At 40.9% G+C, this 25,083-nt stretch overlaps 1 protein-coding gene across 8 annotated transcripts in view; it reads left to right on the top strand.

Moving 5' to 3' along the window:
• Positions 1-25,083, top strand: part of huwe1 (HECT, UBA and WWE domain containing E3 ubiquitin protein ligase 1) — a 50,975-nt gene that overhangs the window by 3,919 nt on the left and 21,973 nt on the right. For 4 of the 8 annotated variants that reach the window (XM_053240538.1, XM_053240544.1, XM_053240537.1 and 1 more), the window contains exons 2-42: positions 1,895-1,944; positions 2,126-2,195; positions 2,587-2,685; positions 2,769-2,975; positions 3,065-3,217; positions 3,421-3,483; positions 4,075-4,152; positions 4,283-4,330; positions 4,426-4,594; positions 4,713-4,813; positions 7,245-7,395; positions 7,494-7,621; positions 7,707-7,847; positions 8,780-8,885; positions 9,086-9,193; positions 9,285-9,386; positions 10,145-10,225; positions 10,685-10,791; positions 11,183-11,375; positions 12,119-12,210; positions 12,313-12,515; positions 12,644-12,701; positions 12,911-13,087; positions 13,887-14,132; positions 14,300-14,433; positions 15,154-15,278; positions 15,461-15,649; positions 16,205-16,421; positions 16,523-16,645; positions 16,751-16,988; positions 17,420-17,758; positions 18,150-18,272; positions 18,408-18,503; positions 19,443-19,712; positions 20,657-20,809; positions 20,960-21,087; positions 21,609-21,690; positions 21,792-21,968; positions 23,421-23,571; positions 23,705-24,114; positions 24,540-24,735. In XM_053240538.1, coding sequence (XP_053096513.1) covers positions 2,151-2,195; positions 2,587-2,685; positions 2,769-2,975; positions 3,065-3,217; positions 3,421-3,483; positions 4,075-4,152; positions 4,283-4,330; positions 4,426-4,594; positions 4,713-4,813; positions 7,245-7,395; positions 7,494-7,621; positions 7,707-7,847; positions 8,780-8,885; positions 9,086-9,193; positions 9,285-9,386; positions 10,145-10,225; positions 10,685-10,791; positions 11,183-11,375; positions 12,119-12,210; positions 12,313-12,515; positions 12,644-12,701; positions 12,911-13,087; positions 13,887-14,132; positions 14,300-14,433; positions 15,154-15,278; positions 15,461-15,649; positions 16,205-16,421; positions 16,523-16,645; positions 16,751-16,988; positions 17,420-17,758; positions 18,150-18,272; positions 18,408-18,503; positions 19,443-19,712; positions 20,657-20,809; positions 20,960-21,087; positions 21,609-21,690; positions 21,792-21,968; positions 23,421-23,571; positions 23,705-24,114; positions 24,540-24,735 — 6,007 coding nt within the window. In that variant the 5' untranslated portion in view covers positions 1,895-1,944; positions 2,126-2,150. The remainder of the gene's footprint in view (positions 1-1,894; positions 1,945-2,125; positions 2,196-2,586; positions 2,686-2,768; positions 2,976-3,064; positions 3,218-3,420; positions 3,484-4,074; positions 4,153-4,282; positions 4,331-4,425; positions 4,595-4,712; positions 4,814-7,244; positions 7,396-7,493; positions 7,622-7,706; positions 7,848-8,779; positions 8,886-9,085; positions 9,194-9,284; positions 9,387-10,144; positions 10,226-10,684; positions 10,792-11,182; positions 11,376-12,118; positions 12,211-12,312; positions 12,516-12,643; positions 12,702-12,910; positions 13,088-13,886; positions 14,133-14,299; positions 14,434-15,153; positions 15,279-15,460; positions 15,650-16,204; positions 16,422-16,522; positions 16,646-16,750; positions 16,989-17,419; positions 17,759-18,149; positions 18,273-18,407; positions 18,504-19,442; positions 19,713-20,656; positions 20,810-20,959; positions 21,088-21,608; positions 21,691-21,791; positions 21,969-23,420; positions 23,572-23,704; positions 24,115-24,539; positions 24,736-25,083) is intronic. The other 4 variants (XM_053240542.1, XM_053240540.1, XM_053240541.1 and 1 more) reach the window with 4 other exon arrangements.

Here is a 25,083-nt window from a genome sequence, read left to right as displayed (position 1 = left end):
CTGAGGGGGTCCTTGAAATTTATTTTACAGGTAAAGGGGTCCTTGACTGAAAGAGTTTGAGAACCGCCGATGTAGACTGTCTTATCATGTTGTATCATGGTGTGCAACCGCCATGGCTAAATCAAGCCCCTTTCATGTGATCCTGAAGTGTTGTGAAATGAAACTGAAACCAGGTTGAGCTGTGATATTTTTACCAGAGTAAATTTTTTTTAAAGTAGGTACACTCTTAATGAATGTATGATATGTGTGGATATATTATGATATAATGTCAATATCATAATAAATTATGTCATAGTACTGCAGTATCTCTGAAGAGAGTTCAGTATCTTTTTTTTTTTTTTTTAATACATTGTGCATTTCTTCTATGTGATTTGGTGTTTAAAATTTTGTACTGACTCTTTAAAATTGTAAAAATGTTAACATTTAGTTACAGATTTTTTTTCCCTTCTTTTCATTGCTGGCAGTTTACATATCATGTATCGTAGAAACGTGTTCAGGTATTGTGATATGATACACTATATGGCTGAAAGTTTAAGGACACCTGACCCTCACACCCACATGTGTTTGTTGAACATCCTATCCCAGATTTAGTCGCCCTTTGCTGTTGTAATAACCTCCACCCTACTGGGAAGGCTTTCCACTAGATTTTGGAGTGTGATTGTGGAAATTTGTCCTTTCAGCCACAAGAGCATTAGTGAGGTCAGGCACTGAAGTCGAGCGAGGAGGCCTGACATGTTGTCGGTGTTCAGGTTCATCTGAAAGGTGTTCAGTGGGGTTGAGGTCATTGCTCTGTGCAGGACACTTGAGTTCTTCCACTCCAGCCTTTCAAGCCATGTTTGTATGGAGCTCGCTTTGTGCACAGGCGCACTGTCATGCTGAAACAGGATTGGGCCTCTTAGTTCCAGTGAAACTTAAAGCGACAGCGTACAAAGACATTCTATATAATTTTGTGCTTCCAACTTTGCGGCAACAGTTTGTGGAAGAACTACATATGGATGTGATGATCAGGTGTCCACAGACTTGTGGCCATAGTGTATTTTTGTAATCTTGCCCACTCCTAATCACTGTGCACATCAATTTTAACTCTTGGCCATGTAGAGTTATTTGTTTTAGTTTGCAGAATTGTTGGGAGGTTTTAGGGACATCATCAATGACCGAAACCCAAACAAAGCTTCATTCTGTTTTTGGCTAACTGCTTTTTACACTGCTTGCTGTATTTGCGTTTGTCAGAAAAAGCCTGCAGTGCTACATTCTCTAATGGGTTGCCTTAATTCCCCGATTAGGAGAAATGAGACCAGAATGGTGCAAATTGGTTCTTCTTTCTAATGAAAACTCTTTACTCACCATCAGCAATTTAAGCAAAAATAGAAAACTTTTTTTTTTTCCCCTAAACAATGTACCATATTTTATGCTTATATATGAGTTCAGATTAAAGGGAATATAAGTTTAACGCAGTCAAAATTGATGAGACGCAATAAATTACCTATGTTGACGCATCAGAGCTTTTAGACTACAGTGCTCAAGATATTTTCTGATCACTTAGAGAGCAAAGCGCACTGATTTTCTAAATGGCATTCATTTACATTTAGTCAGTGGGCAGGCGCTCTTATTCAGAGTGACTTGCATGAGCTTACTCTGATATCACTCTCACATCATTAACAAGCAGATTTGCTCCAGCCCTTGGAGGGCAAATTTACAGGTTCACATCTGAATCTTTGTGATGTAACTGTAGGTGTTTATTTAAAAAAAAAAAAAAAAAAAATGCTTGCATTTCTGAGAGTGTTATTTGAGCAGGAAGTTGGTTTTACTAGTTTTGTCCTAATCCAAATGCATTAAAAAAAAAAAAAAAAAAATCAGTGTCACAGCATCATTTTAAGTTTGACTTTCTTTATAGGTATTACATCTGAAAGATGCTGTTAAGTTGGAATTGCCAAAATAATTACCGTAAGTAATTATTTTTTCCGTTTCTGTTGTGTGCGATCATATACATGTAAGTGCAAGATGCTGATGTATGGTTTGTAGTGGCTGTTTGTCCTGTATGCACTTTGCTGTACATTAATTCATTAAAATATTGTTTTTTTATGCACTTGAATATTGACACAGCTGTAAATTATGTTGACTGCAGGAACAGAGTTTAGAAACTAGTAACCATGAAGGTCGACAGAAGCAAGTTGAAGAAAACCCCCACTGAAGCGGTCAGTATGCTTAGAGATTTGTATCCTTTAATCCTGTGTGTGATGTACATCTTAGGACTACATGTTATGGACAGAAAGAACATATTGTGATATGATTGGCAATGTATGGTCATAGTTTAAGATCGGCTTGCATTAATTTTTCCAGTCTCTCTAGTTATCCCACAAAAAATGATAATCTTGTCTAGAACCCTGGAGAGTTACATAATGCTTAAAGAATGCTTATATAAAAATGTGGCTATTTGCATATTGCAGGCTTCTCTGATATCCATATTGTACAGGTTACTATTCTGACTTGATTAGTGTACAATATATTGTGCAGCCCCATGATGTAGGCATAAAGTCTGCCTTCCCTTATCCATGTGTTTAATGCTGTGCCTGTCTCTGCCCTCAGCCTGCTGACTGCAGAGCGCTCATAGAGAAGCTGAAGGGATGCAGCGATGATCAACTGCTCTTGGAGTTGCAGCACATCAAAACATGGAACATTGGAAAGGTAAATGTAGAACCCAGAGCTCGTATGAGCAGTACTTGTGTTGTGCCTGTCGTGTTCTTATACTTCTTTCTGCTTCTTGGTAGTGTGAGCTCTACCACTGGGTAGATCTCTTGGACCGTTTCGACGGGATCCTCTGCGATGCAGGCCAGACGGTGGAGAACATGTCCTGGATGCTGGTATGTGACCGACCAGACAACGGGCAGCTCAAAGCCTTGCTGCTGGCAGTACTCAACTTCACGGCTCTGCTAATAGAGTACAGCTTTTCCAGGCACCTCTACAGCTCCATAGAGGTACTCCAGAATTTATGCATCCCGTATGAACACCATCTGTTCTCAGTATTATCAGTTAACCTTTATGTGCCTGTTTGTTCTGTTTGCAGCACTTGACCACGCTTCTAGCATCATGCGACATGCAGGTGGTGCTGTCTGTGCTGAACCTCTTGTATGTGTTCAGCAAGCGCTCCAATTACATCACCAGGTTAGGCTCAGACAAGAGGAGCCCTCTGCTCGCACGCCTGCAGCACCTGGCTGAGGTAGGATCATCACAGGCTCTGTGTAACACTGTTCAAAACTGTTTCAGTGTTTACTTTAGTAAACCCCTGATGTGGTTCAGGTTACATGGGTTACATGTATTCTGCATGCTCAGGTTTTAGTTCACTGATTTACTGGGGCTGAAAGTTGTTTTCCTTCATCCATTATATGTCTTGAGAGCATGTTTTACCCAATCTCTCCACAGAGCTGGGGCGGGAAGGAGAATGGCTTTGGCCTGGCTGAGTGCTGTAGAGATCTGCCCATGACGGTAAGCCATGACAGGACTGGAAGGAATGATCGACTGATTTCCGGTGTAAATCAGACATATTCTGATTGAAAATATGCTAGACAGGAGGCTTGGGACGATTTACTATAGTAGTGAGAATCACTGGTGGATTCCAACTATTGCTTTGGCTATCAAGCTGGACAATTTAAATGTCTGTGGGAAAACTTGGTGTCTGCAGCTTTAACATCGACAAAAATAAAGTGTGCTGTAGCTCATAATATGTGTTTCCTTTTCACCTATTTTGTATCCTATATGAAACTTAATAATCTGCTGTGTGACTTTGGCATAGAGCAACAAAACATCTTTCTCTGATACATCTTAGTTTTACTTGTCTGGGCTTGCCAAACAGATAAAACCATGAATGTCTTTGCACTCAAAACATGCATGGAGATTTAAATTAAGAAAATAACACAATGTGTAGTTTATTAGGGTGAATTCACTACACAGGAATTCAGTAAGAACAGAGATTGGATTACTATCTGTTGATTGGCTCATCCCTACTTTAGGCCCTTCATAATGTTTTTAGGATATGTTAAGTTGCACATTCTCATGATTTCCTCCATGTCTGTGTAGAAATATCCACCTAGTGCCACCACTCTGCACTTTGAGTTCTATGCTGAGCCTAGCTCTGAGGTCAAAGTGGAGAAAAAGGTATGGATATATTTTTTTTTCTTCAGTTCTTACTCCTACTCTATTAAACACAACTAAGGATAATTTGCTATTGGCTTTACTATCTCAAACGCATAAGACATAAGTATTTTTCATTACACTCTTTTAACAGTCTAGCAGCAACACTCTACACTACATCCACATTGAACAACTTGATAAGGTGAGCTCCCGTTATTGCTGCTTGTTGTGCCGGAAGCCTTAATGCCCTTATTGATCCCACTTCAGTTTAATTGCCTTTCTCTGGTGTGTGCTTAGATCTCTGAAAGTCCGTCTGAGATCATGGAGTCGCTGACGGTCATGTACAACATCCCTAAAGACAAGCAGACCCTGCTGTTCACACACATCCGCCTGGCACACGGCTTCTCCAACCACAAGAAGCGACTGCAGGCCGTGCAGGCCAGACTGCATGCCATCTCCATACTAGGTGAGTGCCATCTCAGGCTCCATCCGAAATAAGGGCGCCATTTATTTTCATCAAAGAGTGTCAGGCTCCCACGCCGCACATGTGCTGAGGTGGATGTTTTGTGTTGGTATTTTTGTAGTGTACTCCAATGCCCTCCAGGAATCAGCCAACAGTATACTCTACAACGGGCTGATTGAGGAGCTGGTGGATGTTCTTCAGATCACAGACAAACAGCTGGTGGTGAGAAACATCTCTGCTCCTCACTCCCTGTCTCATAATGTGCCAGCTGTCGCATTATCGCTGTATTATCCCGGAAGAGTTGGGAAATGAGCTTAACTGGCGTTTATTTTTCATCTTAACCATATGACCTGGAAATAGGGATGTGACAGAGAAAATGCATGAGTGCTTGAATTCCATTAGGTGGCAGTTGATCTCAGGTTGATCCTATATAAACTGTTAAACTTGGTGGAATTAAGCATTTTAGTTGTGTTATTCTCACTGTTTAAATGGACAAGAGGTGGACAAATCATAAATTCATTAACTAGCCCACTGGACAATTAAAAGCTCAGTCTGCTGCCCAGTCTCATGTTTTAGTTGCCTGGAGACCTAGCTGATTAACGTAAAAAGTGGTAGCTTACTTAATGTAATAACATATGACAAGCTAGTTAGCTGGATAAGTGCATTATTACAGCTTAAAGGGAAAAAGGATTCTTCCCCCCCCTTTTTTCCGGATTGTTGAACCTGCTTTTCCCAGGTGTTCAAGCTACTGATTTGTCTACTCTTGATCTCTCCTATACCTCACAGTAGCAAAAGACAGTATTTAAATCTTGCTACTTGTTTGTTAAGTCCTGTACTTGTTTTTCCTAATAGTGTACTGTTCTTGGCATGTTGTACTAGCAGTAATGTGAGAGCTTTGCACTGTGGTACTGTATTCACTCTCGCTCAGTTTTGTCAGACTCTGTCCGCTTCAGTGCGTGTTGGTTGGTGAAGATGTTGTTAGAGAGCTAGTAGTACAGCTCTGGCTGTAAAAAACTGTCTCCAGTCTCTCACTGACATTTGTATCTGTCATCTCTGCATTATCGTTAGATAGATGCTCCTAATGCTGCCGTTACAGGATGACCAACAACAAAAAAAAAAGTGAAATGCAGTTCTAATGAGGGTGTAATAGTACACACATTTTCAGCTTTAATATGATTTTTAATTCTGCACTCAATATTGATTTGATTTGACATTTTTTGTGTGTGAAAATGTATGATGGAGTTCTTCACGTACTACACAGCTTGTTTTGGCCCAAAGAAATTTTTATTTCAAAACGTACAATTGCAAAGTAGCATGCGTTTATGCAGAATAATGATTAAACTGAAATCTGTTTAACAGTCTTTGTTTTACTTCAGTAATTAAGTGCATAAAGTCTGTCTCTTCTACTACTGAAAATGGCTAGAGATCCACAGTAATGATGACTTGTTTCATTTCTAATTGGAGATCTGGCTTGTAGGTGAAATCTTTGCTGGGGTGAATTTCTTTGTGGTGTCTGTGTGTTTAAGCTAGTGTGTTCGTTATGTTGGAAAGTGTGTTGAACAAACTGTACACTTGTCTTTTTGTCAGCCATGTTCATTATAAGACTGTAGTGACTTTATAGTTGAGTGTTTTGTCACTCGCTAGCTCTGCTTGTCTTTATCCTGTGTTTTCTCAGCTACTCATTAGTGTGTTCCTTTGCCAGATGTTCTAAGAAACATCACAGCCTACAGAAGTTGATTTGTACAGAAGTGATTATAAAAGGGACAGGTCATCTCTGGAATGTTTCTCACATTTTGACTGTCATTGTAGGCTGTAGCTCTTAGTTTCAGAGCAGGAGAGCGATTGATGAATTTTCTGAGTGTGTGTTCTAGGAGTGAAGGTGATTGTTTTCATTGTGTTTGTCTCCTGCGATGGTTTAACTATTTAAAGTACAGTACAGAGGGTTTTTTTGTTGTTTGAGTTCTTAAAAGCCAGCTGCACCAACCCTTTAAACAAAAGAAATCCCCAAAAACCACAACCTTTAGAATTTATAAGCAATTTCAGAAGAAAAAGCCAGAAGTTATTTGAACATGGGTGTGTGAATAGCATAACCATCTTTCCCATGACTCACACTACTCTGTGCATTCAGGTGTTTTCACCATTATGGTATTTTTGATGACTGATAGTAAAAAACATATGCTTGAGTGAGATAGGAGATTGTTGACACTGCTCTGGGTTCTGTCTGTGTAGTGTTTCACATGTTCTCCCTGACCTTATGGGTTTCCTCTGGGTTCTCTGGTTTCCTCCCACCTCCCAAAATATGCCAATAAGTTAACTGGTGACTCTAAATTGCCCCTTGTTGTGAATGAGTTTGTGAATGAGTGTGAATGGTGCTCTGTGATGCACGGGCTTCCCATTCAGAGGACATTGCCTCTTCATGCCCAGTGTTCCCGGGATAGGCTCCGGGTTCACTGCTATCCAGGCCAAGATAAAGTACTGAATATGAATGAAAGAATGAATTATGTGTGACTTGATGGCATCATTGTCAGTACTGGAGTCCATCTCTACTTGAAAAAATCTTCACAATTTTCAAACATTTGACTGATGCTAAATGAAACTAACAAGTAAACTCTGCAGTGTTTTGATGAATATACATGTGCACTCTTTATGACAGGACATAAAGGCTGCCTCTTTGCGTACTTTGACGTCTATTGTCCACTTGGAGCGGACTCCTAAACTGTCAAATATTATTGACTGCACCGGCACAGCTTCCTACCACGGCTTCTTGCCTGTGCTAGTCCGCAACTGCATACAAGCCATGATTGGTAAGAAAGAAGTCTATCTGTTGTCATGTTGAGATTTCACATAAATCTCTCTACCTCTCTAACAAAATTCATCCTTTTCTATTTTGTGCAAATGTCAGACCCACTGATGGAGCCGTATCCGCACCAGTTTGCCACAGCTCTCTTTTCCTTCTTGTACCACTTGGCCAGTTATGATGCTGGTGGCGAAGCCTTGGTCTCATGTGGGATGATGGAGGCCTTGTTGAAGGTTAGTGTTTGTTTCCTTTCTTATTTACTTTTCTCTGAAACTTCGTACCATGACCGCAGTCTTATAAGCAATATCCCCTTTTTAGGTGATCAAGTTCCTGGGGGACGAGCAGGACCAGATCACTTTTGTGACACGGGCGGTGCGTGTTGTGGACCTCATTACCAATCTGGACATGGCTGCCTTTCAATCCCACAGCGGCCTTTCTATCTTCATCTGCAGACTTGAGGTAGTTCCTTTAGAACATAATAGAATTTTCATCCATCATGGAAATAGCAGGCTTGATGTGTCAGTGTTTCTGTCAAAGTTTACTGTTCAAAAAAGAGTTCTAGTTAAATTTTCATATATTTAAAGGTGCATTAGGTATGATTAGTAATTTTTTTTCTTCAGGATTAGGTTTCTAACGGTTAAGTAAGTGGGTTTGACATTTGAATTTATTTATTTATTTATTTTTTAAATTTTTTAGGCCTTGAGTTCACACCACACCATTCCCACTCTTGTTCACAAAGCTCTGTGCCCCAGATTTATGGTGACTATCTAGAGCGTCTATAAAATGACCAGCGGGCCTCCTGTTTGGCATCCAAACACAAACAGGCATTCCATCAGTTTCCCATCAGTTTTCCAACCATTTGCTTTTTGGTCATGGTTTAAACTATTATTTTTTCTGATGTTCTACATATTTTCCAGGTTATTTGTACAAATAAGAAGTTAAAAAAAAAAAAAAAACAGGCTAATGCACCTTTTAAAGGCTAAATATCCACATTGAAATGGTTAAGATTATATCTTCAGCGTTTAGCTGCCTAACGTTAAATCTGTTGGAATGCACATTTCTTAAAAGATGTTGACCAAATGATTGTCTCTTAATTTAATAAAATGACTTATGTATTAAAATAATAGTTCTTAAATAATTAAAATTTTAATGCAATTTTTAAAGTAATATGTCAACCTTAAAACGCTACTATTTATATTTACCTAAACATTTATGGAAAAAACTATTCTCGAAGCTGCGTACTTCAATGTAGAAAATTTCAGCATAAATTTACAATGAATATCAATTATTTTTCTCAGAATCGTGTGTACTGTTCTCAGTTTAACAGCTCAGGCACTTGGCTCTTTGTAAATCGGGCATGCTTTTGCTCTCATATGACTTTGTCTGTGCAGCATGAAGTGGACCTGTCCAGAAAAGAGTGCCCTTTTGTCATCAAGCCAAAGATCCAGAGGCCTAGTACAACTGCTGAAACTGAGGACATGGACACAGATATGGACAGTCAGTTCCTGTTTGCTTTATTTCCAGTTTGTGCTATGTGGAATTTCAAATGTTCTACCTGTCTGATTTGATGTCACTGTTATAGTGATGCAGTCTGCTGATATGAATTATAAAATACACTTTTTGGATATTGATAGATTAATGTCACTTAATATCATATTCTTAGTCTAACGTTGCACTAAATGGTTGTGTTACTGCAGTGTCTGAAGTTGCCATGGAGAGCAGCCCAGGACCCTCGACCTCCACAGGCTCCAAAACCGACTCTGACCCTCGTGCACAGAGCAGCACAGTGAGCGCACCCAGAGCAGGTGAATGAACTCTTCACAGCCACTGCCTCATTTCCCATGTACAATAGCGAACAGGTGGTTAAATAACAGGCTTTGCTTTACTGTGTTACAGGTGTGCAGTGCATCCCTCAGAGGGCAGCGCTGCTCAAATCCATGTTGAACTTTTTGAAGAAAGCCATTCAGGACCCGGCCTTTTCAGATGGCATACGCCATGGTAAGAGGATCTTTGATATGCTGAGAAATACAGTGTGCAAGGGAAGGCCATTTTCTGTTTATTTAAATTAATATAACAAATGTTTAGATGTTCTCATTTGGCTGGCACATTTTTCCGAAGCAGCTTACAGCTGATAAGAAAAGTTATTATCAAAGAGCTTTCACACTTGCCTTTTTTTTTTATTTTTTAAACATGCACACACAACGTGCTGGCCAGAGTGATTTTTGTGCTGATACGAAAAAGAACCCCTCATTAGACGCTTACACTGTAACCATAAGACTGCCCTCACCTTGGTTTAACTTTGGTGATGACAGTCTTGAAGGCTGAAAAGCAAGGGAAATTGAGCTGCTTGTGTGACTTGACTGTGTTCAGCCACAGTTAGTGTACTGGTGAATGTCCTAAAAATAGTTTTTAGTTAAATATTTTTGAATCAGCATGTCATAAATCTTACATTCACCCGCAAACGATTATTTTTTGACTAGTACTTAGTCCTCCTTGTTGGTTTTCTCTCTTGACACTGAACTCTGTTGCGAGGATTAAAAAAAAAACAAAAACAAAAAAAAATGTGCTTGATGCTGCACTTTTGTTACAGGCTTACATGTAAAATGTGCTTTCTGGTTTAAAAAAAAAAAAAAAAAAAAAAGGCAAGTGTGAAAACACTCTCATTTAACTGCTGTTCTGCCGGCTTATCATGTAAATCTGAATGATAGTAACTTATGATCTATGAGTGCCTGGCATAACATCTCCTGTCTCTACAGTGATGGATGGGTCCCTGCCTACCTCGCTGAAGCACATCATCAGTAATGCCGAGTATTATGGCCCTTCACTCTTCCTCTTGGGTGAGCACACAGAGCAAGGGCACCTGTAGTTTTCTCAAGCTGTGTCATTGTCTCTGTAGCGGGGTTCAAGGACTTTGAGCAGATTAGGATAGGCGATGACACAGCAAGTGTAGTAAAAATTAAACTCGACAGGTTTGGTGTTCATGTTTTTTTTTTTTTTTTTTAACTTTGCTGATTAATCAAATAATGTTTGTTTTGAGATTAGACTGTGTGACAAGACTGAGATTACTTTTTTTTTTCTAAATATAAATTAAAAGCACGCATGCTAATGATTATTCACTCGATTCTGCCCTCACTTCAGATTGAGGTTAAAAGTCGAAAGATTTTTTTTTGATGGAGGACAAGTAGAATGACATGAGTAAGAAGGACATGAAGTGAAAAATTAAAGCCATTTTTTTAATATACTACTCTGTATATAAGATATAATACACTGAAAGCAATCTTCTCATTCTCTCTCAGCGACGGAGGTGGTGACGGTGTTCGTGTTCCAGGAGCCATCTCTCCTCTCCTCCCTGCAGGACAACGGCCTCACAGATGTCATGCTACATGCATTGCTCATCAAAGATGTGAGTCTGGCATATCAATCCCCCCTTCCCTCTCTCATACTCTGCTTCCTCCTCCCTTCCTTAGTTTCTTTTCTTTTTCTCTATTGTGTTCTGTTTAACCCACACGTTTCCTCCGTTCTGCATGTTTGAGTATAACAGCGTCTCTGTTAGCGAGTCTTGGGTGAACGGACATCTTGTCTCACCACCCACTCATAGCCTTTTGTTTGTTGTTTTCACGGTCTCATTCACTCTTTCTTTGCCAGCTCTTTCTAATTAACTTCCCAAAACCTCACACTCCAGCAGCTCGCACCACACCTGTTGGACGGTCTTGTTCCTGGCATCTTCCCACGATCCTCTCGCTCATGTTCCTCCCCTACTCTGCTTTTTTTCTCTCCGTTTCTCTCTCTCACAGTTTCTGTCTCTGCAGGTCCCTGCCACCCGAGAGGTGCTGGGTTCCTTGCCCAATGTCTTCAGTGCCCTGTGCCTAAACGCCCGTGGCCTGCACTCATTCGTCCAGTGCCAGCCCTTCGAACGTCTGTTCAAGGTTTTACTGTCGCCCGACTACCTGCCGGCCATGCGACGCCGCCGCAGCTCTGACCCACTGGGTGAGTGACGCAGCAGGAGAGCAGTGAAATGATTTAGCTCAGCGTTAGTAGTCATGCAACTGCAAATAAGAGCAAGCTTTTAACCAACTTTGACACTTTTACAGTGATGCAAATCAAAGAGGAATGCAGATAGAAATGTGGTTGTTTTTGTAAGATAAGTTAATAAACAAAACCATTTAGCCCTGGGTTTACATTGGCAGCAGAATAACACCGTGTCTGGAACTGTTTTGGTGGGGTTGTGATTTACAGTGACCGAAGGTGTAGAGACCTTTGGCAAAGGTCTGAATGAGGCAAGAAAGTTGAGCTGAATTTAAAGAGCACTGTTGTGGTGGCTCAATGAGACATTGAAACGTTATTTTTCCCCACTGCAAAATTAAGTCCGGAGTGACTGGCAGAACAATTTTCTTTTTCCCAGTCGCACTTCTCAACAAGCCATCAATAACAAATAAGTTGAATCGACTTTGTTTTGTGTTTTTTATTTTTGTTTATAGTCTCCACTTTTGTAGGTGTGCATATTTGTATTTTTGCACATTTGCTTGTTATAGGTTCTTGTACTGATCTGCCAAGGTAATTTTCTGTGTATTTGTACATTTGGCAAATAAAATGATTGTTGACTCTGACCAAACTGTAGTGATTTGGGCGGTAAAAAAAACCCAAAAAAAACAAACAATGCAATGTTTGACGGTCAATGACGGTCGTCTGAGATGAAAGTCAGATGTGAAGGTTGTGTATGTGTTTTTCAGGGGACACTGCCTCTAACCTGGGCAGTGCTGTGGATGAGCTCATGAGACATCAGCCCACATTGAAAACTGATGCCACCACAGCTATCATCAAGGTAGGGTGGCTAATGATTCATATGTTGTTTTATTGCACTTTCTGTTGTTTTTTTTTTTTCCCCTTATGTCTTTGTCTGTATGTACTGCTATTTGCTCATCAGTTGCTAGAGGAGATCTGTAACTTGGGCAGAGCTCCTGAGTACATCTGTCAGAAGCCCTCCATTCAGAAAGCAGACGGGACTGTTACTGTACCTCCAGCTCGCTCAAACCATGCAGCAGAGGAAGCCTCCAGTGAAGATGAGGAGGAGGAAGAGGCTCTCCACACATTCACCCAACAGCAAGGGGAACCAGAAAGCAACAGGCAGTTAGTGTTTTAACTTAATGACTGGCTTGATTATAAGTGTATTTGGAGAGAAACATTGATTCATGGTGTGTGCAGGGTTTGTGGAACTGCCATGGCCTCAGTGAATAAATTGGATTGTGTTTTTACAGAGTGGTTGGCACGGAAGAGCGGATTCCCATTCCTCTTATGGATTACATTCTCAATGTGGTAAGTGCTGAGTCAGCTAATAGTGAAATGGCTGCTCAACATCACTGAGCCTGTTTCTAGTTTTATCATGAAGTGCATGTTAAATCAGCATATTACTTTGCAAGTACACAGGCGAGCAGTGTCTATTCATCAAAAGATGTTTACGAAAGAACATACTCACCAGCTCCTGAGACTGATTGCATTTTCTGTTTTCTGTTTCTTACATCAAGATGAAGTTTGTGGAGTCCATTTTGAGTAACAACACAACAGACGACCACTGTCAGGAGTTTGTGAACCAGAAAGGCCTTCTACCCCTGGTGTCAATCTTGGGGCTTCCCAACCTTCCCATAGACTTCCCCACGTCTGCTGCATGCCAGGCTGTGGCTGGCGTATGCAAATCTATTTTGGTGAGAAAATTAATCCGTAATATTTACAAGAATATGTATTTGGAATGTTTATATGCCTGTTGTTGCTTGAGACTTGTGAAAGTACCCATGAACTCAAGCGTGATTAATAAATGGTTAACTCCTCTCGGTTGGCTGATTCTGATTCTATAGATTTGGCATTTGAGTTAAATGTCAGTCTATATAATGAGGACTATGAAGCTTAACAAGTCATGCATATTAATAGATCCTGTCACTTGTTTAATAAGGGAGAAGATGTAGCGATATTCTTAGGGCCATTTTAATCGTTTAAGAATTACAAATATTACAGGGTTCTTGTACAGGGCTGTAAAAGTAGAAAATTAAAAGGCTTTCATTTTTAGATCTCTAAGTGTATGGAAATTCTAAGGATGTTTTGAGTGTGAATATTTATTTTCACAGTAATATAAATCTGTGGTCTTTAGACATTCCCTCGCTCATGCATTAGGGAGGCTGTGTTAGTGACGAGAATCATATTTCATGTTTTCCCCCTTTTCATAATACAGTTACTGACCTTTAAAAGTAAACTGAACATGAAGTCTGGAAGGTTTGAAAAAATCTTTCTGGAAAAAATATTGAAAAGGGCTTTTTTTTTTTTCTTTCATGAACAAAGGGCAAGAACCCTGTATTAAATATTTTATTATTCTATGTAGATCATCTTTAATGGTTTCAAATAACATGTTCTGGGTACATCAAAAAATTTTCATCACTTCTTAAAATGTCTCTTTCATAAATCCAATTTTATGACCATAAGTCTGTAAAACTCACTCTGTTCCTGGCTCAGACCTTATCCCACGAGCCAAAGGTTCTGCAGGAGGGGCTCTGCCAGTTGGACAGCATCCTGTCAGCTCTTGAGCCACTACATCGGCCCATCGAGGAGCCGGGTGGTTCGGTTCTACTGAGGGAACTGGCCAATGCTGGTCATGTTACTGATGCCACGCTGTCTGCCCGTGCTACACCTCTGCTGCATGCACTCACTGCTGCACATGCATACATCCTTATGTTTGTCCACACGTGCAGAGTTGGACAGGTGAAGTTTGCAGCATGAAAATCACACAAAAAAAAATTACTGTTTGGCAGAAAGGATTCATTATCCTTCCTGCCTAAGTGAGCAGTAGCGCTTCTCTTGTAACTCTATCTGTGTTTCTCTCTCTCTCTCTCTCTCCCTCCCTCTCTCCCTCCCCCTCCTCCCCTCAGAGTGAGATCCGGGCGATCTCCGTGAACCAGTGGGGCTCTCAGCTGGGGCTGAGTGTACTCAATAAATTGAGTCAGCTCTACTGCTCGCTGGTGTGGGAGAGCACCGTGCTGTTGTCCCTCTGCACACCCAACAGGTCAGCACCGCACTCCACTCGGCTTACACTCGGATTAGACTCAGCAAGCCTTCTGCCATCAGCCCTCTTGTGGCTGAAACTGTGAATGTAGTGGTGCCATGCCATTGACTGAAAACTGAAACCAGTAGACTTTTAAAATAATTGAACCTGTATCAGAATGTACCTGCTCAAATGACAAAATGGCTTCTGGAGCACTGATTCAGTACAAATCCATTAGATTAGTCATGTTGTATTTTTGGTGCTGTATGATCATGTAATGCCTAATTTTCAGTCCTCAAATTGCAAGGAAAATTGCTAAAAATGTCTCCTTTGCTCATGATCTTTATTTCTCATGAGCCTATACAATATTTTTATAATGTTTTGACTGAATTGACTGACTCCAAGCCATGACTAATTTTGTTGGTCTCCCAGTCACTGCTTAACAACTTCTTCTAATTCCTTTGGCAGATGCACCATTGTGCCCCATTGACATATTTTGATTTTGAATCTCAAGATGTACAGCACATGAAATCCTTGGGAAGCTCCACTCATGCGTGGGGCTTGGGGTCACTCAATTGGCTAAAAATTCCCACTGATTTTACTATTAATTAGAAAACAGACCCACTGTGGCAGCCCACATTTAGGGTCCTTGATGTACAATCTTGTCCATGAATCAGGGCCTTTGTTCCAGGGCAGAGATGGCTGGGTTTTAAGTATTGAGTTGTTTTTGTTTTTGTGCAGTCTCCCTCCTGGCTGTGAATTCGGCCAGGCTGACATGCAGAAACTGGTGCCTAAAGAAGAGAAACCCTCCAGCAGCGCTGCGACTAGTGGAGGCCGGAGAACCGGTAAAAAAACACTGCCCCATGGTGATTCTGCATAAATCCTTCCCTATAAACCTCTGCTTATCTGTCTGTCCTCCTTTTTCTCTACCTTGAATCGTTGTACTTCCTTTTTTTGCATGCTTTTCATTCCTATATTTTTACTTGCCATTGTGAGTGTCCTGTTTCTTCATGCTCGACTAAATTCTCTCTGCTGGTGATTCCTCTAGCTGAGGCGGAGGCTCTGTCTGTGGGAGTGGACCCCTCTGCACAGGGGCTGCTGGAGGGCATGGGTCTGGATGGAGACACCCTCGCTCCAATGGAGACGGATGAGCCCACAACCACTGACCCGAAAGCCAAGTCCAAACTCACTCCTGCCATGGCAACGCGCATCAAGCAGATCAAACCTCTGCTCTCTGGTCAGTCCCTGCGTCAATCTCAAATAGTTTTTCCGCATGGCTTTATTTGGCTAAATATTTTGGCAGTTTTGTCATTAAGGAGAAATAAATACATAAAGTCAGGCCAAATGACTGGTGTTATTACTACATTAATTGGCACTAACAAAATAGCATTTCAATCTTAGTAAGCTCAATAGTTCTAGGTTTTAAACTCTATTTAAATTTTTATGGTCCTTAATGTATTTGAAGGCATAAAAGGCTAATTTTGCAATGGCTAAATAAATAAAAAATGATTCTGAATCATCAAAGTTTACGATGGTGGTAAAGTCGCTTCTGCATGATTTTGTTTTCCTAGTATAATAATAGTTTGTCTTATATGGTTATATATCTGATATGAAGTGCTGCTATCAGTGTTCACGCTGTCTATGGCAGTATAAAATTATAGGTTAACTTTCAGGTGCTAAATTCTTTATTAATAAAAATTGGAATACATTTGTTAAATGAATTTGACTACCATGTATGTAAGTACTAAGTGTCTTGCTAAAACACTTTGTTTCCTATACTTGTCTTCTGCAGCATCATCTCGTTTAGGAAGGGCTCTGGCTGAACTGTTTGGTTTGCTGGTCAAGCTTTGTGTGGGCTCACCTGTCCGTCAGCGCCGTTCCCACCACACAACAAACACAGGCACTGCCCCAACACCAGCTGCTCGTGCAACTGCTTCCTCACTTACCAAACTGCTCACCAAGGGCCTGAGCTGGCAGCCTCCTCCGTATACCCCCACCCCTCGCTTCAGGTACAGTGTGAATAGCCAGACCTACAGTGTGAATAGCCAGTCTCTTGCTGTACATGTGTTCATATGCCTGTAAATACACTGACGTATATGGTTCTATTCAGGCTGACGTTCTTCATCTGTTCCGTTGGCTTCACTTCGCCTATGCTATTTGACGAGAGGAAGTACCCCTACCACCTGATGCTGCAGAAGTTCTTCTGCTCTGGAGGCCATGATGCTCTGTTTGAGTGAGTGGTGGAAGTGTCTTTATATTCCTAACCCTGGTATGGTACTCAAGTGTCATTATAATTCTCTAACTCCTATTTCCTGTGCCTGTGTGCTGTGCTGCTCAGGACATTTAACTGGGCATTGTCCATGGGAGGTAAGGTGCCAGTGTCTGAGGGGTTGGAGCATGCTGAACTGCCTGATGGGACTGGGGAGTTTTTAGATGCCTGGCTAATGCTTGTGGAGAAGATGGTGAACCCCAGCACAGTGCTGGACTCTCCCCACTCTCTGCCTGCCAAGGTGCCTGGAACAACAACAACCACACCACAGTTCAGCGCCCTGCGTTTCCTCATCGTCACCCAGAAAGTGAGAGAACCTTTTTGAATAAAGTTCTAATGAAATTTCTGACGATGGTCAATATACTTGGTAGAAATAAGCACAAGTACTTGTAAGTGACAACAATGACTCAATGTGGCACTAGGGGTGGACAAATTCAGAAAAATTCTGAAAAATCAATAGATCTGGACAGAATTATGGATCAGTTTCCTTTTTTTGTTTGTTTGTTTGTTTGTGTAGAACTACAGGTATTGTACAGTTCAGTATTTAGAAACAGTCTATGACTGTTTCTCTATATAGATGAAAACTTCCAAGAATAGTAAAAAGTTGGACCTTTTCATTCAGACACTTATTTTTTTTTTTGTACCTCTTGTGGAGTCAGCAAAAATGAATGTGACAGCAGTGTGCTGCAATGAATGTTTTACGACACACTGCTAATTGTTTGACTCCTTGACATCCAGGCCGCCTTTAACTGCATCCGCAGCCTGTGGAACCGCAAGCCACTAAAGGTGTATGGCGGGCGCATGGCCGAGTCCATGCTTGCAATCCTTTGCCACATACTACGCGGAGAGCCAGTCATTCAAGAGCGTCTATCCAAGGAGAGGGAAGGCACCTCTCGTGCTGAGGAGGATGGAGGCACAGGGGCTGGAGGAGCTAGTGGAGGGCCAGGAACTGGAGCAGTGGGGGAAGGTGCTTCTGGGTCTGGAGGTGGTGCTGTTACGGGTGGAAGCACTGCAGATGACGGAAGCAGCTCCACGACCCGCAGAGAACCACAGGTCAACCAGGCTCAACTCACACAGGTAACGGGTCCTTTTCACGGCTGACAATTTCTGTCTCTGGCGCAGTTGTTTGTTAGGTTTTTACCACCTGTAAGGTGCTGCTATTTTCCATTGAAAAAGAAGCCAGCAGTATTATCAATGCAAAAAATATTTTAAAATATTAAATACAAAAATAGAGTCTACAAAACAGAGTGCTAATTCTAACAGTAGCCGTGATGTCTTTTGTGCTGTGTATAGAAGCTAAATTATTTCTAAAATATTTTTCCTGAAGTCAGAAACACAACTTAAGGTCCTCTAGTTATTTATTTTTTTAACTGACCTAAATTCCTAAATCTGATTCACATAGCTCTAAACTGTTGGAATCTTTTCAAAACTATGTAATAAAATACTGGATGTATGTTCTTTTGTACAGCTGATAGACATGGGCTTCTCCAGAGAGCATGCTATGGAGGCTTTGCTCAACACCACCACAATGGAGCAGGCCACCGAGTACCTTCTCACCCATCCACCACCGTTACTCAGTGCTGCCATTCGGGTAAGAAACCATCACATGTTTAAATAAAAATGAGTTTATTATTGCTTCTCACACACACAGACACACACACACAGGCAAGCATAGACACATACACATAAGGCTTAGAATTAGTCATTTTGGCTTTTGTCACTGAAGGAATTCACCATGTCTGAAGAGGACCAGATGATGAGGGCCATTGCCATGTCTCTGGGTCAGGAAGTCAGCATGGAGCAGCGCTCAGACTCTCCTGAGGTGGGCAGACTGACACACATGCATACAAATAAATGGCATACTCTGCATATGACTTATACTGTGTACAACATACAGCTTTTAGGGAGTGTATAGTATGTGAACTGCATGGAATATTTCCAGCAGATGGTTGGATGACGTACTCCATAGGTTGTATTTTAGCATGCAGCCACAGCTGTATAACCACTTTCAAGACAAATCTTGGCAAAAAGGCCAACAGCCGGAGTAACCCTATATATGTATAATGACCGTGGTTATACTGATTTCATGTAATTTTTTCACATAACAAAAAAAGTATAGCTGATTATTTTCTACATTGGCTGTAATTACTTAAAAATTATTTGATACAGACAGAAAATTAGCTAAATGGACTACTCCTGTATTTCCATTGCTCTAAAATAAAGACTAATGTGGTTTCTGACTGCCTTAAATCATTCTCTGGTACCTCCTCATGTCAATTTCAGCCTTAAACACCAAAGGTTCACACAATTTATGATTTAAAGTGTAGTTCTGAGGGAACTGCATTCACAAGTGAATTTAAATGGCTGGTATTGACATGACTGTGTATGGAACCAAATGACAATTCTTACACCCTGCATACTAAATTGTAGGAATAGAATGTACTATACAGTATATACTGGTGCAGAATATAAGTATGCTATTTCAAACACTATTACTTAGTCGAGAGCTCAAGTAGATTTTTTAACTGTCATTTTGAAAATGTGAGTCTACTTGGGTTCTGGTATACACTGTGTACTACATTCTATTCCTACACTTTAGTATGTAGGGTGTAAGAATTGTCATTTGGTTCCATACCAAGTCATAAATTGTCCTGTGGACATTGTTATAAAAACACACATGAGCAGGCCTTTCAGGTATTCCAGCTCTTATAAGAAACAGTGTTGTTATAATTCTGTTCGGCGTGTGTGCATGTGTTCTCAGGAGGCAGCGCGCAGGCGTGAGGAGGAGGAGAGGAGAGCACGAGAACGAGCTGAGGAAGAGGAGGCTCGCTGTCTGGAGCGTTTTCTGGAGGCTGAGCCCCTGGACAGCGCCGAGCTCCATACCTTCACTGACACAATGCTGCCAGGCTGCTTCCACCTGCTGGACGAGCTGCCAGACACCGTCTATCGCCTCTGTGACCTGCTTATGACCGCCATTAAAAGGAACGGCCCAGAGTACAGAGACCTCATCCTGCGCCAAGTTGTCAACCAGGTCAGTCACATACAGATGGACACAAAGTAATGTATGAGAATATTTCATACATAACACTTACAGGGAGCCAGAATATCTAATGCTTTATAAGTTATAATTAAATCAGCCAAAGCCAGGATTCTGAGTATCTAATTATTAAAGACTTGATTATGCAGGGCTTCCATGCATCCTGGAAAACACCCAGACGTTATGAATAAATGTGGGAAGTGTAAAACTAAGCAATTAAGCCACTGAGAAGGCACATTTCCACATTTTTTTTTTCTTCCCTTCTTAGCTTACATCATACATGTAGGTGAATCCTGCTGAGATATCTTTAGAAAAGCAGACCTGACCAAGAGGCCGCAAAGATGAAATTTACAGATCTGAGATTATTTAAACAGATTTGGGTGTCAAATTTTTCTTACAGGGTTATGCAAGGCATGGAATCTAAGGATGTTTTCTTTTGTTCTTTTGCTACAGTTCAGTAACAGCAAGTAAGCCAGTATACTTTTTAATATTTAAGTTGTGATTATTGTGAGGAATGTGTTGTTAAGAGTTGTATGTCGACTTGAATGTTAAGGCTGTGGACAGATGAGTCATTCTAAAATGAGCCGTGAGCGATAACTCACATGACTAGCAGTTGTGTAAAACGTCTTGGAAAGCAATTTTTTTTTTAAAGTGAGTGGAAATGTTGGGCTGTGTTCAGATGAGGGTTTTCTTTCTTTTTTGTGAGGCTGCGTTTCACCAGTGCAGTTTCAGCAGTTTATCTCATTGGCTGGTTTATGAAACATCAGTAGAAATCCGTGTCGGAGTTCAGTTTGATTAAGCTTTGAGAGCAGTGGCAAAGTTGCAAATCTCTCCATCTCCAGCAAAACGATGACATTGCAACTTATCACCTGAATACAGCCTTATGGTTTCATATGTGAGTTAGCACCTGTCTTCATCACTCTGTGCCCGTTTGGTAGGTGTGGGAGGCTGCCGATGTGTTAATAAAAGCTGCTGTGCCACTCACCACCAGCGACACGAAGACAGTGTCTGAGTGGACCAAACAGATGGCAACGCTGCCCCAGGCCTCCAACCTGGCCACACGTATTCTCCTCCTCACTTTGCTCTTCGAGGTACATGCTACTGCAATTTTCATTTGCAATTCTCTCACTTAAACAAGTATTCATAGGAACTGAAACACCTCACCTTTTTGCATGTTTCATAAATTTCTGATGCCTATACTGATCATGTGGCTGTAACAGTACTGAAACGTTGTGTTGCAGGAGCTGAAGCTGTCGTGTGCACGGATTGTGGAGAGTAGTGGAGTCCTGACGGTGCTGATAAAGCTGCTGGAGGTGGTTCAGCCCTGCTTGCAGGCGGCCAAGGAGCAGAAAGACATCCAGACACCTAAGTGAGTGCCAGCCATCATGCGGCTGGAAGTAGTCCAGGATAGAAGGACATACAAGGGTTTTAATGGTGTTTCCTAGCTACCAGCTCAGAGCCTTAAAGGCGACATATTTTACCACTTTTCCACAGCAACTGCTAGGAGTCAAAAAAAAAAACTCCCATTGGCCAACTCAGTACAGGGCAGGGCAGACATTGTGGCACTTGTGTAAAGTTTAACAACTTTTGCAGAAACAGTGGCTGGAAAATGTTGCTCTTAACAATATTAACACTCATAATGTGGTCACCTGGGTGCTTACTCATTTGAAATCCCTAGCTTTTTGAATCAAAGCCATTATCTAATGCTACTTTGCTATTATGTGTTCCTGTCATCATCTGTCCATTAGAAGTCTATGCAAACTGGCACTGTTGGGTGTAATTTGATTAATTTGGTTCTGTCCTGACATTCTAATTACATATCTACACTTTACTTGTCCAGTTTGCGAATATCTGAGTCTTATTTACCTTTTACCATTTTCATTTTTGTAGATGGATCACTCCAGTGCTCCTGCTCATTGATTTCTATGAGAAAATGGCCGTTTCCTCCAAACGAAGAGCCCAGATGAGCAAGGTGTGTGCAGTTGAAATGTCATCTCTTATCAAGGTACAGTATTTATTGTGGGATTGCAGTGATGCAGTACCTTAAACAATTGAAATTTTTTCCCTCATCAGTACCTTCAGCCCAATGGGAATAATTGGCGGTGGTTTGATGACCGTTCGGGCCGCTGGTGCAGCTACAGTGCCAGTAACAACAGCACCATAGACTCAGCCTGGAGAGCGGGCGAGACCAGCGTCCGTTTCACTGCAGGCCGTAGGAGATACACTGTACAGTTCAACACCATGGTTCAGGTGATTAAAGCTAAAGACATAGCTTATAATACGATAATACTGACTGTATTTGCTGTATTTGTGAAATAAAAATATAATTACAAATATAAACCAAAAAAAAGTTTATATATTCATTAGTGCTGGGAAACGATTAAAAATTTTAATCGCAATTAATCGCATAATTTTTCTGCGATTAATCGCATTGTTAAGCGTAAAATTAAATAATGAATTCAAAATTAGTGTATTGTGCACTTTTGTTTTGCACTATATGAACAAAAGTGCAATAACATTTGGTTTGCAAACACTTTAAACCGATAAGATGCTTTTTACAGCAGTATTCCCTTTACATAGTAGCAGTTAAAAATTTTAATTTAAAATAAAACTTAAACATTAATGTAATCAATTTAAATATAAAACCAAAGCTATCTGCCACTGCCAGGGCATTAACGTTTAGTCTAGTTTGTTACAGAAAAACAAGTTATGCTCAGAGCCCAGAGCCCTGATCATAACATTATAACACCTTCAGAGCAACAGCAAGTTAACATTTATAAATGAACATGTTCTGAACATGTCAGGGAAGAGATTTGGGAAGAGAACTGAAAATATCCCTGTAAAAGTTCGGTACCTTTCTCCATTTTTCTTTTCCGTTTTTCCTGGTTCATGTGCGCGCTTCAGCAGTCTTAGACCCACCCCAAATGCTCTCATTGGTTGAGATGCGTGATGACGCCCATCCCAAAACAGTACTGATCAACACCCCCCTATATATATATGGACATACATACATACATATGTATGTATTAAGCGCTTTGTGTTTGGCTGTATGGGACTACAGATATCATGTGATCTATTTTACTTTATGCTTTATTGAAAAGTAAAGATATGGAAGCGTTGACATTTTTAAATCTTTTCATTTCAAGTTTTCAAGTTTATTTGTCATATATACAAGTGTCTGACAATGTAACTTGAAATGCTTTTTGTGAGGCTTAGGCAGTCTACAGCAGTACAATAATAACAGAAATAAATAATAAAGGGGCAAGCAAGACAGAAATTTAAGAGACAGAAATGTAGAATAATGATTACAACAGATTCACAAAACAATAAAAAGTAAAAAAAGAAATAAATAAAAGTAAAAATAAGAGGATCAAAATTAAAATCTAGATTACATTCTGAATAAATCCGGAAAATAGGAAAAATTGAAATGCGATTTGGGAACACAAAACTGACTCCCTTGGGCCGCTACAGTTAAAGGCATTCACTGAATAATTGCTTTTTATTTTGCATATTTATGTATGCAGCTGCTGGTGTGCGTTGTTTAAAGGATTGAGTAAGTCTGCAGAATGTCTAGTATAAATCCTTTACAGCTCAAAGACTCTTTAGCTGCACATTTGAAGTGATTACAGCATGATGTCAATTCAGTATTATCCTAAACATTTTTCCGATTTATAACCAACATTCTCTATCCATCTTGTGCAGGTGAATGAGGAGACAGGGAACAGGCGGCCTGTCATGCTAACAGTGCAGAGAGTACCTCGAATGCCCAAACCCAGCAAATCTGGCAATGCAGCTGACTCTGAGCGAGAGGAAGAACAGAGAGCTAAGAGTGAGGAGACCCAGGCTGATACAGGTTAGAACCAAACCAGGACTCCTGCATTTCACTTCATATACCGCAGCTCTGCAATAACTTTACTTTAAAATTATAATAAAATAAAATTATTACTGTTTTCTTCTGCTAATACTGAATCTTTTTGCTGGTACAGACCCAGCACCCGTAGCTGTCGAGATGGCTCCCCCTAAAGAGGAAACGGAGCAGAAGGAGTCGTCCTCATCCAGTTCCACCGTTCCTGCTGCTTCACAGGACTCCACATCTGGATCCAGTGGCATAGTAGTGCAGGGTTTGACTGAGGAGATGACCACGGTCCTAATCCGTGCCTGCGTCAGCATGATCAGTGTGCCTGTGGACCCAGACACGCTGCACGCCACGCTTCGCCTATGCCTGCGCCTCACACGTGTCCACCACTATGCCATGATGTTCGCTGAGCTCAAGAGTACACGCATGATCTTGGGCCTGACCCAAAGCTCCGGCTTCAACGGCTTCACACCGCTCGTCACTCTGCTCTTCCGCCACATCATTGAGGACCCAGCCACGCTGCGCCACACCATGGAAAAGGTGCCTCACTCATTCTCTGTCATTACTCTGCAGCACCCAGAGTCAGCATATGCAGTAGCAATACAGAATTCATTCATATGAAACTTGTTAATTGAAAATCAGTTGATAATATAAGGAATCACAAATGCCTTCCTGTTTACTGTATATGCTAACTACATGAGGTACATAATGTCATACACAGTACAACACTACAATACAATACATTAAAGCTATATAAAGCCATGCTTGTGCAGAAATAAAAAAAAAAAAAGTGAAAATATGCCATAAATGCCATGTATTTATGCTTTTCCTAAATCAGAAGGCAAAGATAATTTTTACCATAATCTTTCTGTAGGCAGTTAAAATTAAGGGTGTTTAAATGTTTCAAATATTGAGTTGTGTGTGCTGTCTTCTCACATTGTTTTTCTGAATTGGTCCTGTTTCAGGTGGTTCGTTCTGCAGTGACCAGTGGAGCAGGAAGCACCACGTCTGGTGTGGTGTCTGGTAGTTTAGGGTCTCGGGAGATTAATTACATTCTGCGAGTGCTGGGACCAGCGGCCTGCCGGAACCCTGAAGTTTTCACAGAAACTGCCAACAGCTGTGTCCGCATCGCTCTCCCAGCTCCAAGAGGGGCTGGAACAGGTATGAGATTACAGAATAACAGAAACAGCCTTTTCGTTATCAACTGAAGAGGCACTCTGGCCCATCAGTACATCTGTTCAGAGTGCTTATTTCCTTCTTATAGTGGCAATGCAAAAGTTTTTGTAGTGGTGGGTATTTCTTGGCGGGATAGATAATTTATTTATTTAGTTATTTATTTTTGCTAATGCAGAAGGAAGCCAGAGATTAACAGTACAACAAGCTACTGCTGAGTAGTGAGCCGAGTTTCTTATTGAAAATGCATGCTATAATGTCTTCTAACAATAATGACCATAAATGATTCCAGAGTTGGAACTGTTTAAAGCGATACCCAACCGTTCATGTTTGAAC

This window comes from Pangasianodon hypophthalmus, chromosome 16 (assembly GCF_027358585.1).
Source record: "Pangasianodon hypophthalmus isolate fPanHyp1 chromosome 16, fPanHyp1.pri, whole genome shotgun sequence".
NCBI lineage: Eukaryota > Metazoa > Chordata > Actinopteri > Siluriformes > Pangasiidae > Pangasianodon > Pangasianodon hypophthalmus.
Note: the sequence above shows the minus strand (reverse complement) of the source record. Positions and strands in the feature narration are given on the sequence as shown.